We start from the raw sequence: 14,089 nt of genomic DNA, 5'->3' as shown, positions 1-14,089 counted from the left end.
AAATGTAAATTCTTTTTTTTTTTACTTAAAATTAAACATTCATATAGGTTAAAATCCTTCGAAGTTATAATGTTCAAAATATTCTAACCCTTCAATATTTATAATTAATATATAAACATCTTCACGTTTGCATGTGGGGCTCAATAAAAAAAATTGTTCATGTGGAGCATAGAGGGAAAAAAATTTTCATGAAAAATATTTGTATAAAATTTTATGGTGTTTGGATACAATTTTTCTAAAAAAAAATAAGACTTCCATTTTAAAGAAAGAGTAAAATATTGTTTTTGTCCTAAATGTTTGGGATAAGTTCTATTTGTGTCTCTAACGTTTAAATCGTCTTATTTGTATCCTTAACGTTTATAAAAGTGATTCAATATTATCCTACTATCAATGTTTATAAACGATACTTTACTCTTTCTTTATCCTCTATTATTACTTATAATTAATTTTTTATTTATTTTATCCTTTTTGATAGGATCATAATTCATATTATACAAAAATTTAATAATAAACATAGTATATAATAATTACAATTACAAATTTTACAAAGTCGAATAAAAATAAAAAAAATTTCATACAAAACAAAAATAGAGTACGGCAAAAATAGAAAAAACCTCAAAGTGATAAAAACAAAATAAAAATTTTGAAAAATCTTGATGAAAAAAATTTGAAACGAAGAATCACAAAGAACTATTATGAAAGTAGATGGTTACTTATATCTTTTTTATAAAAAAAAAATGAAGGGTAGGGTTGGTAGAAAAGAAATAACTAGCCGCCATGGACTACAATTTTTCGTGCATTCAGAGGCGAAATCACTTTTGTGTTCAAGCGGATAAAAAAATTGCCAAACATAAAAATGAAGCGTTCAAGAGACTCAAACCCTTTAATATCGAGTTCACACACTCAGAGATATTTGTAGTCATATGTCCGAATCTCCGACCTTCATCCCAATGTTGAGTCTAATGTGTATAGTCAATCCGATTAGCCTAGTCACACATTATAGGATTTTCGGATCGGAGGATGTCAAACCAGTAGTCAAAGTTGACATCAGTATTGGCATAAACAGCATTTACTAATAACCTCTGTGCATCCTTGCCCTTAAAAGTCAGGGTGAAATTCGCCCCCATGTGACGGATATAAAAGACCCGGTATGCATTAGGCGGAAGCTAGCCACCATCAGGAACTTCCAAAGTAGCCTTTATCCCATTGTGCTTATCTACTATGACTAGAATACTCAATTGAGACATCACATGCTGTTAAAAGTGAGATAAAAAGAATGACCACGACTCAACATTAATATTCTCACCCTCTACAAGTACAAATGCAATAGGAATGATGTTGGAGTTGTCGTCCTGAGCAATCGCAACAAGTAGTGTACCACTGTATTTGCTATATAGGTGGGTCCCGCCGACACTGACCAACAGCTTGTAATGACGGAAGGCCTCGATACTCGGTGGAAATGTCAAGAAAAGCCAATGGAAATAAGCTGAAAAGGCATCCACTTGCCCACCAACCCGCACAGGACTCGTCCTCAACACCGCGACACTATCTGGCATCGTGATCTGTACATCCAATACCCATCGTGGCAAGTCATTGTATGCCTCTTCCCAATCTCCATAAATCTGCGCCACAGCCTTCTATTTAGCCATCCAAATCCTCCTGTAAGTCGGTCTAAACTAAAGTGTGACTCAGTGGCATTCTGCAGTACCTTGATCGTGACGGCAGCATCAGCTCTAATCATCAGCAGTATGAAGGTCGATATGACATGATAATCACTAGATATCGATGTGGCTAGGCAAGTGTGAGGACCATTGTACCGTTTTACCTCCCAAATAACTCTGCGCTAGCGGAGGCTAACCCGAATGAGTCATGTGCACCCGTTGCCAAACTCCTTGCACTTGCCATAGTACTTGCGATGATCATATTCTAACACCTTGTACTCGACCCGACAGCGAATGCTATAAGTCTTCACGTTAACATGACATCCTCTTTATTCTGAAACTGCTGACCAACTTGAAATTCAGATACAACTCTTGTATTATGTGTATCTCTGGCCCCGAAACTAACAGGTACTTTCAGATCCCCTTGTTGTGCCATGACATCCAAGTCCAAAGTCGAGAAGTGCAGGGGGTACTGATGAGTTTCTGAACTAGAGGCTCCGCCACCCACAAGTGGAGTAGTCCGTGGTATGTCATCGTCAGTATCATCAGCTATCGTGGCGGGCTCCACATAATCATTATCATCAAGCAGTGCATCCTCAACCCCATCTGATACTCCACCCTCTCTAAAGATTCGGACCATAATAGGAGTACCAGCGTTGCAATCGCAACCTCCCCCAAGGGTCCAGTCTCACCAACTCCTACGTTACCGCTACGGTTCAGATTAGCTGCAAAGGACGGGGATGCAAATAAAACTGCCTTAGGAACAATCACCAGCACAGATGATGAGGCACCAATAGGCATAGAATTAAAGTAGGCTGCATGTTCTGAAGATTGAGGATTCCGATTCGAACATCCAGAACTATATACCATATCCACAAGCTTCGCCAGCAGCTTTGGGGTCCTCACTTCAGGAAACTGCCGACGACAATGGAATAGAACTTGCAAATCTTGACGAATGAATTGTACTTCACATCATCGTGCAACACGGAAATCGAAATTCTATAGAATAACTTCTCCACCCGTTTCACGCCATGCAGCCCTAGTCTCTGGAGTATAGTATTCTGAAACTCAGTGAAACTTGTCGAAGGTGTGAGGAAAACACTCAGTGGGTCTTTATCAGTAAATTTAATTCATGATCGCGTTTTCTTCTTGATTAACCCTCTATAGTGCAGAAGAACTAAAAAACTCTCATCACTAGCCATTGTGAATCTCACTATGGTGAAAATTTTACGTTCAGCTTCTATTTATATACGTTACGCATATACTAAATCGAATTAATTCCTTTAGATTTATATACATAGTACAATTCATACTAAATCGAAACTAATGGAGTTGATTTACCATTAGCCATTACCAGCTATAAATCGAACTCAATGAATTCGATTTACTAAGGGGGTTAAATCGTTACTATTTGATTCGATTTACTATTATTGGGCAGTCGAATTGAATTAATTCGATTTACCTATGAACACAAAAATAAACCAATTCAAATCTTATAGATTCGATTTACTACCTAAGTCTATAATTCGAATTCATTGAATTTGATTTACATAGATATGTAAATTGAGACATGCACATAGCCTTTTTTATTTACTTTAGGGGTACACATAAATTTGGTTTGCAAATGGTTATTTACCCTTAACAAAAGATTATTTTAAAATTAATTTTAATTTGAAAGACAATTTTAATTTTTACCAAAAAATTTAAAGATCTAAATAGTACTTAACTCAAAATGTAATAAATGATATGTATCTCATATTTAATTTTTCTGTTTTAATGTTTTGTACAAAATACTTAAGGTAAAGTATATTTTTCGTCCTTGAAGTTTATAAAAAATTTTAAAAATATTCCTAAATTTTATTTTATTTCAATTTTCTCCCTAAAATTTTTTATTTATATCAATTATACTCTTACCAGCTAAATTTTCATAAAGTTTAGGACTAATCCAGTAATAATGCATACTATGTCTGGTTTGCCTATGTTAAAGATTCTTGTAAAATTGTTATTGAATCGTTCTTACATTTTTTGAAAAATTAGCCGTTATGAGTATATTTGATGCAATTTGATAACTTCTTGGACAAAATTAAAATAAAATAAAATTTAGAGATATTTTTTAAATTTTTAACAAACTTCAAGAATAAAAAAATATACTTTACCCAAACACTTAATATATATTTAGTGTACACTTTGGCTGCGTTTGATTTTGAGAACAAGATAAGATAAGATATTGAGAACAAAACATAAAAGACAGAAACACAAAAATTAGTATTTTTATATTTTATTTGGTGATAAACTAAAATAAATTGTAAAAGTTTAATTTATTTTCATTTTTTTCATTCAAAAAATTTGAGATAAAAAATATAATAATAAAAAATATAATTATCGTATATACTAATGTCTCTATAAAAAATTGGTGTCTTAACTACAGAATATATGTGATATGATATGAGCCACTTTTCATGACACTATCAAAAAATATCCCTAATAACTGTAACTAACTATACAACCCTATTAGGCAACTCCACCTTGCTCGTCCTTTCATTCCTTTTTTAGAAAGCCTTTATTCTTTACCTAAAATGGGAAAAGTACATTATCTTGTTACAAAGACACTACTTAACTCACTTTTCAGGATTTGATTGTACTATAAGCAAAATATCGCCTATAATTGTTTTGAAATTAAAATTCATATACAATTATCTTTATAAAAAATTATTAATTTAAAATGATTAAATAATTTAATATATTTATCTAAATTATTATTAATAATTTTTAATTATTAATTTTATATAAAAATATGTGTATATAAATTTTTATTCTACTATCTTTCCGTCTTTCCACTTAACATTTCCATTCAACACCATTCCTCGGGGACCGATGCAATTGCTTCCTATGACTTTTGGAGTATTAAAACTCTCCTTAAAAAGTTAGAAATAAGTTATGTTTTTTCAATTTAAATTTTGTTTGCACTAACATTGTTTTTTTGTTTTCATTTCAGCCTATTTTATACTTATTTTATTTTTGAATTGCTATTGGCTCATTACAAAATTATAATAGAAACAAAAATTAAAAAAATAAAAGAATTCATATTTAAATTTGAAAATTAATAAAAACTAAAATGTTAAACTTTTCCTTTTTTTAGTCAAGGGGAATCACCCAACCCACTACAAACAAACCCGAAAACCCACCCGATCCAAAGCCTAATACCATCTCCATCACTTTTGAAGCAAGAGCGCCGGAAAAAGCTCCGCCGCGGTTTGCTCCTCAGCACTTTGGTTCCGCAGTCATCTCCGATCCTCCTTGGTCACGCGTAGTCTTTCCTCTGTGCTGGATTCATGTTTTGATTCGCTACGCTGCTGCTTCTCCTCTGTGATTCCTGTTGATCCCCCAATGGCGCTGGATCTCCGTCCGCAACGCCTAAAAATTCTTTTGTTTTGAAGGATCAAAGGCAAACAGACTGACCCTGACGTGGTTGGACGCGGCGGCAACGACAGAGAAAATATTGAGGAGCGATCAGGGTGATGTACAGTGAGTGGCTGACGGAGTTAGAGAGAAAAACAAGAGACGACGGTATATAAGACAATTAAATTATTTTAAATAAATAAAAAGAATCAAAATAAATTTTTATTTTCATTTTTTTTAAAATTTATATCTAATGGAGTTTTAAAACTCCAAACATTAAACATTAAGGGAGTACCCTAACAGCCATCCCATTCCTCCCCTCAAACAAAAAACCGAAAATCTTCGATTCTGAGTTTGTTGTGAAACTCATGATCAGCTGGGATATGCCATAGTCCACATTGACTCGTAACAGGTATTTTTGGCATGTGACTTCTAAATTTTTTTTTTCAAAATGGATACAGAGGAATGTGTGAAGTGCTTGTTTGGGTCTTATTATTTTAATATTATATTTTTTTAAAAGATTTTTTTTTAAAAAAATATTTTTCATATAATAAATAAACAAAAAATATTTTTATATTGTTATATCCAAATATAATTAATAAATAAAAAATTTTTTTTATATAAAATATCTAAACATAAAATTACTTTTATTTTTTCTTAAGATCTTTTAAAAAAAAAATATTTTTTTAGAAACTCACCTAAACAAATCTTAAATCTAGTTATTTTTTAATTTTTAAATTTTTTCCCCTAATAAATTAATGACAGTAAAAAGAAAAGATAAATGACACTATTCAATTTTAAATTGACCTACAGAATCCTATCCCTTGTCTTGGGCACAAAGCATATATTGATAGAGAGAGAGAGATAGAAACCGCGAAAAAAGATAGATTGGAAAATTGGGTTTTTTACTCTTTCGTTTGAACTCTTAACATTACTAGTAGTCTAGTAGCTTTTTTTGATTGAATTTCTCTTTCTACAAAAGCCCCCTTTGCGGTGATAACAGCTAAACCATTGAAACTGAACAGCCAGTGTGTGATCATTCTCTCTCTCGTTCTCTTTCAATGGCATTGGAGAATCTTCCTTTGATCATAAAGCTTAACATTTCTTCCAAACGAAAGCTTGGCGTAAATGAAAGCGTCGAGGTGAACTCGGTTTCCTAATTCTTTCTCTTTTTTTTGTTTTGATTAAGAACGTGATCTTTTTTAAAGTTTCTATTTTTATTGGTTTTTTCGAATTTTGGTGTTGTGCATGTGTTAACTGTTAATGTATGAATTAAAACCACTGTGATTCTCGTAACCTCTCTTCACGGTGGAGGATTCTTGGTGTAGAAAGCGCATGAGTGTACCTGAAAAGAGTGGCGGCTGTGAAAACTGAAAAGTCAATTTTTTTCAAGAGCCTTTAAAATATAAGAATTCTTTATTTTTTTTCTATTTTTGGTAAAAAGAATTTATCTTTTTCCCCCTCGTGTCCTTGCCCTTATTGATTCTTTACAATTGTATTTGTTATAGAATGTACTTAATCTTTTGTTTGTGATGACGTTTCTACAATTGGTTTGAATGTTTTCAGCTACATTTATCATATTTTGTTGCTTTCATGATTATATTCCCATTGAAGGTTTGATGCTGTGCATTGTTCTTATTTTGCTGTTCCATGCAAAGTAATTCTCATCATGATCACTTACCTATTTTTCCTTTTTAGTTACTTGTTGGTGAAACATGATTATGATTCTGTCCTTGTTTGAAAATTTTCCATTTAATAGAGATTGAAAAAATTCTAAATTCTTTCCAGGTCAGGAGCATGGAGGAAGGCTTTCAGGGATCATGGCACCCGGGGAAAGTTGTCCATTCTGGGAAACTGCAGCGCCATGTCAAATATGATAACGTATTACTTGATGATGAGGTGAATTACCTTGTGGATAAGGTGACTGTTCCGAAGGTATTGGATGGCGATAGCGACTCTTCAAATTGCAACATTCGTGGTTGGATTAGGCCGGTGCCTCCTAAGAGGGAATTTGAAAGTAGGGAACTTAAATTTGGTCTGTGTGTTGATGTGTACCATGAAGAAGCTTGGTGGGATGGGGTTATATTTGATCACTGTGATGAAAAGCCAGAGAGGAGTGTATATTTTCCGGATTTGGGTGATGAGATGAAGATTGGAGTTCATCAAATGCGGATAACTTATGATTGGAATGAGGTTACTGGGGAGTGGCAGTCGAGAGGGAACTGGGTTTTTCTTGAAGTTCTTGAGGAGTATGAGAGGAAGATGTTTATTTCAGTTTCAGTGAAGCAAGTTTGGTATGATGTAAGGACCAAAAAGGACTTCGCCAAGATTGGCGAATGGACTTTTAATGAGAAAGAGTTATGGAAAAAAATGGTAATGGAGGTAGTTGATGATTACTTAAGGCTTACACTAGGAGAAGTTTGCTCCTCCTTAGATCTTCCAAGGAGTTTATTGAGAGAAACACTGGAGATGGAGTCGGTTGAATCTACGGCTAATGTTGACTTCAATCAGGAAGTTGATATGGCCAACTCTTTGGATGTTGCGAACTCTGCTGGCCAGTCGAGTAGCATTTGTATCACAGCTGCTCATTGTGATGGTACCTCTGATAATGCATTTGGTTCTGATGATGGGATTGCTGAACTCCCTATGGAAGAAGGTGAGTCATCGAATTTGTTGAACGCTGTGCAAAAGTGGCCTACCATTCAGGATCAAGGGGTCAAAACTGTCCATCAGAAAGAAGTTTCAGTGCAGAAAGAACCCGTTACTCCTGTTGAAGAGGTCTCAACTCAGTTTCACAAAGAAATATCCTGCGTTGGTGCTACTGAAGTAATAGTTAATGGAAGAAAACATAGAAAGCTTCGCAGCTCAACTCAACATTGGGAACCTCTCAGATTGTCTGACGTTGAGTTATGTCCTGATTCTATTGAAGAATATGCACAGGCAGGTAAAAGAGCTTGCCCTGAAAAAGCACGAAAACAACTTGCGTATCTTGGATGGGAAATTGAGTGGACAAAGCGTAAAGCAAGCGACACTTGCTATAGGTACCGATATAGGTCGCCTGATAAACAGGGTGTTTACTACTCTCTCAGTCAAGTTTGTAAGTATGTGGCACAGAACTCGGACATGAACCCTTTGCCGTCCCAAAATGATCAGAGTATGATGCAACTTACAGCTGACAATCATCTTGAACCTATTCTTATTGATGAATCAGAAAAGAGTCAGGATCGAAATGATCAGAGTGCGATGCAACTTACAGATGACAATCATCTTGCACCTATTCTTATTGATCAATCAGAAAAGAGCCATGATCTAAATATTTTGCCACCAGTTGTGTCGTCTCCTGTGGATGAAGTTGCAGATGAACCTGAGTTTTGTCCTCAAGCTGTTTTAGAATATCTCTTCAATAGATCTGCAATGCGAGGGCCTGACATGAAAGTGGGTAGGTCCAAAGCAAAGAGGCATCTATTGGCTGAAGGATGGAGCTATCACTATGCAAACCCAAGAAATAAAAGACAAGGGTTTGTGTATATCCCTCCAGACAAGGGAAGAAGTCTCCCAACACTCCATGCAGCTTGCCATTATTGTATTAAACAAAATGTTTCTAAATGGACCGACCTCGGAATGCAACCTTTGAATGGACAGGATAATGTTGACCAGGTTTGGAGTGCAAATTTATTGCAGAAAGCGTCCCAATGGCTTCGAGAGGAAGGCATGGTACCTCCCACAGAAGTCATAACTTCAAGTGGATCAAACCATAGTCGGAAGCGGAAACTCTTGAACAATACAAAGCCCAGCTTATCTAAGCCCCAAAGAAATGGATTACCTCGACGCGTGCTGCGATCAAATAAAAGGGTGCAAAAGGTGTCTACCCCTTCTTTGTCACACCAGAAACCTCAGAATGTACTCTCTTGGTTGATAGACAACAACATTCTGTTGCCAAGGTCTAAGGTTTCTTACAAGCCAAAAGGCAGGCTCTGTTTAGCTGAAGGGAGAATAACCAGTGATGGAATCAAGTGTAATTGTTGTTTGAAAGTATATAGTCTTGCTGGCTTTGAAAGTCATGCTAGTGGCTGTAGTACACGCAGACCGGCTGCAAGTATTATTTTAGAAGATGGTAGATCACTGTTAGATTGCCTGATAAAAACAGTGGAAGATCATATGACAAGGGAAGCTATGGCAGAACCACCAAAATATTTTCGTAAAGGCGAGAATGACAATATTTGTTCTGTTTGCCACTATGGTGGGAATCTAATTTTATGCGATCAATGTCCATCTTCATTTCATGGGAAATGTCTAGGTCTGAAGGTAACTAATAATATTCTTCCTCAATCTCATCATATTTGGTTGCATCTTGTTATTGATATCTTAATTCAATTCACCACTTTCATTCAACAATTGCTGTTGGAACTGAATTGTTTCCTCATGCTGCCTTCATTTTTTTTTCCTGTACAGAACATTCCTGATGGTGACTGGTTTTGCCCATCATGTCGATGTGCAATTTGTGACAAACGTAACATAAAAGAAAAGGAGGAAGATTTCCTTGTTTGCATTCAGTGTGAACATAAATGTAAGCCAATATTTATGTTTACTTAAATTTCCATTTTTGCCCATATAGTCATGCATTGATATTTCCTTCTTATGCAAATGAATGATGCAATGCTTTGTTATCAACAATGGCAACCTTATGCAGATCACTTTGAGTGCCTCAGAAGTAAATATGCAACTAACTCGAGAAGATATAGTAAAAACTGGTTCTGTGGGAAGGACTGTGAAAAGGTATACTAATTAAGGTCATTTGTTTATTTTTTAATGCTATGCTATTATGTTAACTGGAAGCATTGTTTTACTTCTTTCTATTCAAACAAAAATTGCATTTTGTCATCGATATGCTGCGTAAATTATTCTAGTAAACTTCTCTAACTTCTATGTTAGATTTTATGGTTAATACTTCTTTATCTAGGTAAACTTATTTGCTTCATTGCTCATAACGCCTGCATGATGATCATTTACTAGTAGCAAGTTAATGATGCTTACTTTGGTGGTGTCAAATGTTATGGTGCCAGAGAAGCATTTCAGATGTATGATCAAATGCTTACATACTTGTCTCTACTTTTTGTAGATATATTTTGGTCTCCATAAGCTACTAGGAGAGCCAGTTTCAGTGGGCATTAACAATCTAACTTGGACGTTGGTGAAATATATAAACTCCGAGAGTAGTGATCCGTGTACTACTCAAGGTTACTTATTGCCAGAAAGTTACAGCAAACTCAATGTTGCACTCTCAGTGATGCATGAATGTTTTGAGCCCCTAAAGGAACCTTCGTCTACCAGAGATCTCACGGAAGATGTTTTATTCAGTCAATGGTTAGTTATTCTTATCCTTCAGTTTATGCCTGTGTTCGTTTTTGTATCATTCACTTGAATAATATTTATTTTGTTGATTACTAGATATCTGCCACTGAATTGTGCTACATTTTTATAGTTCTGTGCCAATACCTGATATGTAAACATGTACACTTTATAGGTCAACACTTAATCGATTGAATTTCCATGGTTTCTATACCGTACTTCTGGAGAGAAATGAAGAACTGATAAGTGCAGCAACTCTTAGGTGAGTATGGGATCTGTATTGCGCAACTATGCTATTTGAAATCTTGAACTACAAGTACCTATCCTGTCTCATGTTTTGATCATCTGGTTTGTTATTTAATTCTTTTAGGGTTTATGGAAAGAAGGTAGCAGAATTGCCTCTTATTGGTACCAGATTACAGTATCGGCGACATGGAATGTGCCGCATTTTGATGAATGAGCTTGAAAAGGTAAGCCACAAGGCACCTACATTTCCCTTCCCCCCCCCCCCCCCTTTTCTCCTCTCCTCCATTCATTGCAAAGCCTTTATTGTTTGTTAGAAAACACTGTACAATATATTGTCCTATGATTGATTGTGTCATTTAAATTGGAAATAACTGCTCAAGACTTGAATAACTTCTTAAATATTACTCCTCATGATATACCATGCTCATTTTTATCCATTTAGCTTTCTGGTTTATAAACTATCCTGATGAATTTGTTTAAAAACATTGAAGATTTTACTTTGAATACCATGTAAATCATTAGTTATAATTTGGGTCTGTGATACAGATCCAAACAAACAATTTCACACTGGCACTTCTAAGATTGTGGGTTTTAAGTAAAAAGGAAACAGAAAAGAGAGAATAATGACTCATGAAAGATATGATCATATTTCTATATTCGTTTTCTTTTTCTTTATAACACCTTTAGTTAAAGTATATCAATCTTTAAGCTCATCAAAATTGATCTCTCTACACAAATTAACATCAACTCCATAAAATACTATTGGCACAAGGCAACTTAGAAACTAGAGACAGTGAGGCTAAAAAGTTAACTCAGCAACTCTGTTGGATGGGGGTACAGATTTTCTTATGGTTATGAGGTCATCAGTTTGGTTCTTTAGTTGGACCAGAAATGTTATTAACTTGGACAACTGTGGTCAAAATTGGAGTGAACTGTGGCCAGTCGAAGTTGAACCACCCCTTGGATTGCTTTAGTGCACGGAGAAGATGGATAAACCAAATTGCATGCATTCAACTGTTGAAATAATTCCAAAATTCAAATGCTTAGTATCAAACCACCTTAGAGACTTGGCCAGTTCACTATGGTATAAACCCTAAACCATAAGCTTGCTCGCCATCGTCTTTCATAATCTTCCATAGCCACTAATCATCCACTAACTTTCTAATAAGTTCCCAACATTTTGCACCTCCTTCAATTATTCAACTTTCGATTGATTTGCTCTAAAAATCATATTAGATCGGATCAAATATACATGTTTTTTACTTCTACATCTGATATATGGTCTGACAATTTTCGAACCGGATCAGATTGGATATGCAGATACGAGGCTTTTCAAAATAAAAAAAAATGTTTTTTAATTTTTTCATGAATTTTTTTCCCTTTTGGATATGTTTTACTTCAAAAACAGTATTCAAAAATTATTTTCTTAAATAGTAGAGATAAGATAACCAATATAAAAAAGGGAAAAGAAATAAGACTACTTAACAAATATATTAATATATATATAATTTTGTCTCATCCATAGGATTGGATCTGAAAATGATATACCAATATCCGATATTCGATCCTATATACTTGCAGTGATAAAATTATTCTGTCTTTCTCTCTTATTCCCTTAGCTTTCTGTTGCTACAAAATAGTAAAAAATGACAAGATTTTCCGGCAGAGTTATGATTTGGCCAACTTCACCAATGAGTCAAAACAGCATTTCTTTAGAAAATAGGAAAGAATATTACGATAATTAACAAATAAATAAACTTGAAAACAATATTTGTAGTTTACACCTAAAGTAAACTGTGAATTGATAACCCATTAGTTAAGAATAATCATGCTTCATTATTAGATTTTTGGATAATAAAATTGGGCTCGGGATAATTGAATTAAAAAGTAGACCAAGAATTGTGAAAACATGATATGGGCCTATACAAGATTGGCATACCTGAATTGAGGCCATACAAGAATGCTTTGGCACTGAGTTAGATCTATATGGTTGCAATTGGTTTAGGGAAGAAAAATATAGAAACACAGAGAAACTAGAGTGTGTTTGGATATTGAGATTGATATAAAGGACAGTGTATTTTCTAGATCTGTCTAAACCTAAGACAAAGAAAAGACACAAATTTTCTCTCTTTTTTTTGGGTATTGAATTTTCTAAGTCTTTATCTCTACATTTGTTATTAAATTTCATAAAATGATTCTGGAGAGGACAATAGTGCAAAAAAGAGCCGAGTTATTTTACATAGATATTTAATCATGTATTGTCGTAATAACAAAAAAAAAATCTTTTCATATCTATTGTTTGTAATAGTTTACACTTCATTTGAAGTTCCATTGAATCCTTCTTTCTAACTTGAATTTTCTTTTATTAGAGGCTCATGCAGTTGGGAGTGGAGCGGCTCGTTTTGCCTGCTGTTCCTAGTGTTGTAGACACATGGACTGGTTCTTTTGGCTTTGTAAAGATGACAGAGTTCGAGAGGTCGCAATTCTTGGACAATACTTTTTTAGATTTTCAGGGTACCATCATGTGCCAGAAGCTGCTGAAGATTCCATCTTCAGAACCGGTTTTGTTAATAGGTTTGTAACTTTCCAAGTGTCTTGTTATATAGCAATGTATGTGCCAGTGATTACATCTTTAACGTTTCATATTGCAGAGTCCCAACAAAGGACACAGCATGTTTTGCCTGGAAACAAGTTAAATTTTGACGCCGATCTGATATCTGAAGTATTACACCAAGCAGAAGAAACTGACAAAGGAGAGAGAGAGAATTCACAAATCCACAAGTATGTATCATCTCTGTTTATTAATTCCTAACATGAAATGAGATTATAATGGCATTAGATCCATCAAATACTCTCTGGAGAACAAGTAGGAAGAAGATCAAAGAAAAGATACACAATTTTCACTTCAGAAGTTGCATTTGGCATAACACTATACCCTCAATATAATTGGAAATTTGGAATTTCAGTTGCATTCATTCAATTGAAGTTCCTCACTAAGCTTAAATTTTGATGGGGTCTTGTGGATTTGATATATGTTAATATTCATTATTACAATTCTTGCCAATAAGTATAGTATATTAAAATATGCTGTTCTATTTTGAGAAATGATGATAATATTGTATCTAAATGAATGTTGTATTTTTCCAGTAATTGTGCTGGAAGCAATGATCATTGCAGTAATGGTGCCATTGACATTGAGCAAGTCACACCGGTACTTTCATCTTTGTCTTCTTAATTGTATAAGTGATTCATTCACATTTTGTTTCCATCTTGTTATCTTGTTTTAGTGTTAACACTGAATTTTATTTGGACTCTTAGGTGAATAAACCAAGTCCTGAGGATCAACAGTGGCAGAATGATCCACAGAGCTCTATTGTAACACAAGCTGGAAATAACTGCTCAAGACTTGAATAACTTCTTAAATATTACTCCTC

At 34.5% G+C, this 14,089-nt stretch overlaps 1 protein-coding gene across 1 annotated transcript; it reads left to right on the top strand.

Moving 5' to 3' along the window:
• LOC107644722 lies at positions 5,881-14,069 on the top strand. The gene is made up of 11 exons (XM_016348653.2): positions 5,881-6,202; positions 6,849-9,365; positions 9,513-9,627; positions 9,751-9,836; positions 10,180-10,424; positions 10,585-10,671; positions 10,780-10,879; positions 13,025-13,229; positions 13,307-13,436; positions 13,803-13,866; positions 13,974-14,069. Exons 1-11 carry the CDS (start codon positions 6,122-6,124, stop codon positions 14,067-14,069), a joined length of 3,726 nt encoding a protein of 1,241 aa, XP_016204139.1. The 5' UTR covers positions 5,881-6,121.

The sequence above is a fragment of the Arachis ipaensis genome, chromosome B01, assembly GCF_000816755.2.
Source record: "Arachis ipaensis cultivar K30076 chromosome B01, Araip1.1, whole genome shotgun sequence".
NCBI lineage: Eukaryota > Viridiplantae > Streptophyta > Magnoliopsida > Fabales > Fabaceae > Arachis > Arachis ipaensis.
Note: the sequence above shows the minus strand (reverse complement) of the source record. Positions and strands in the feature narration are given on the sequence as shown.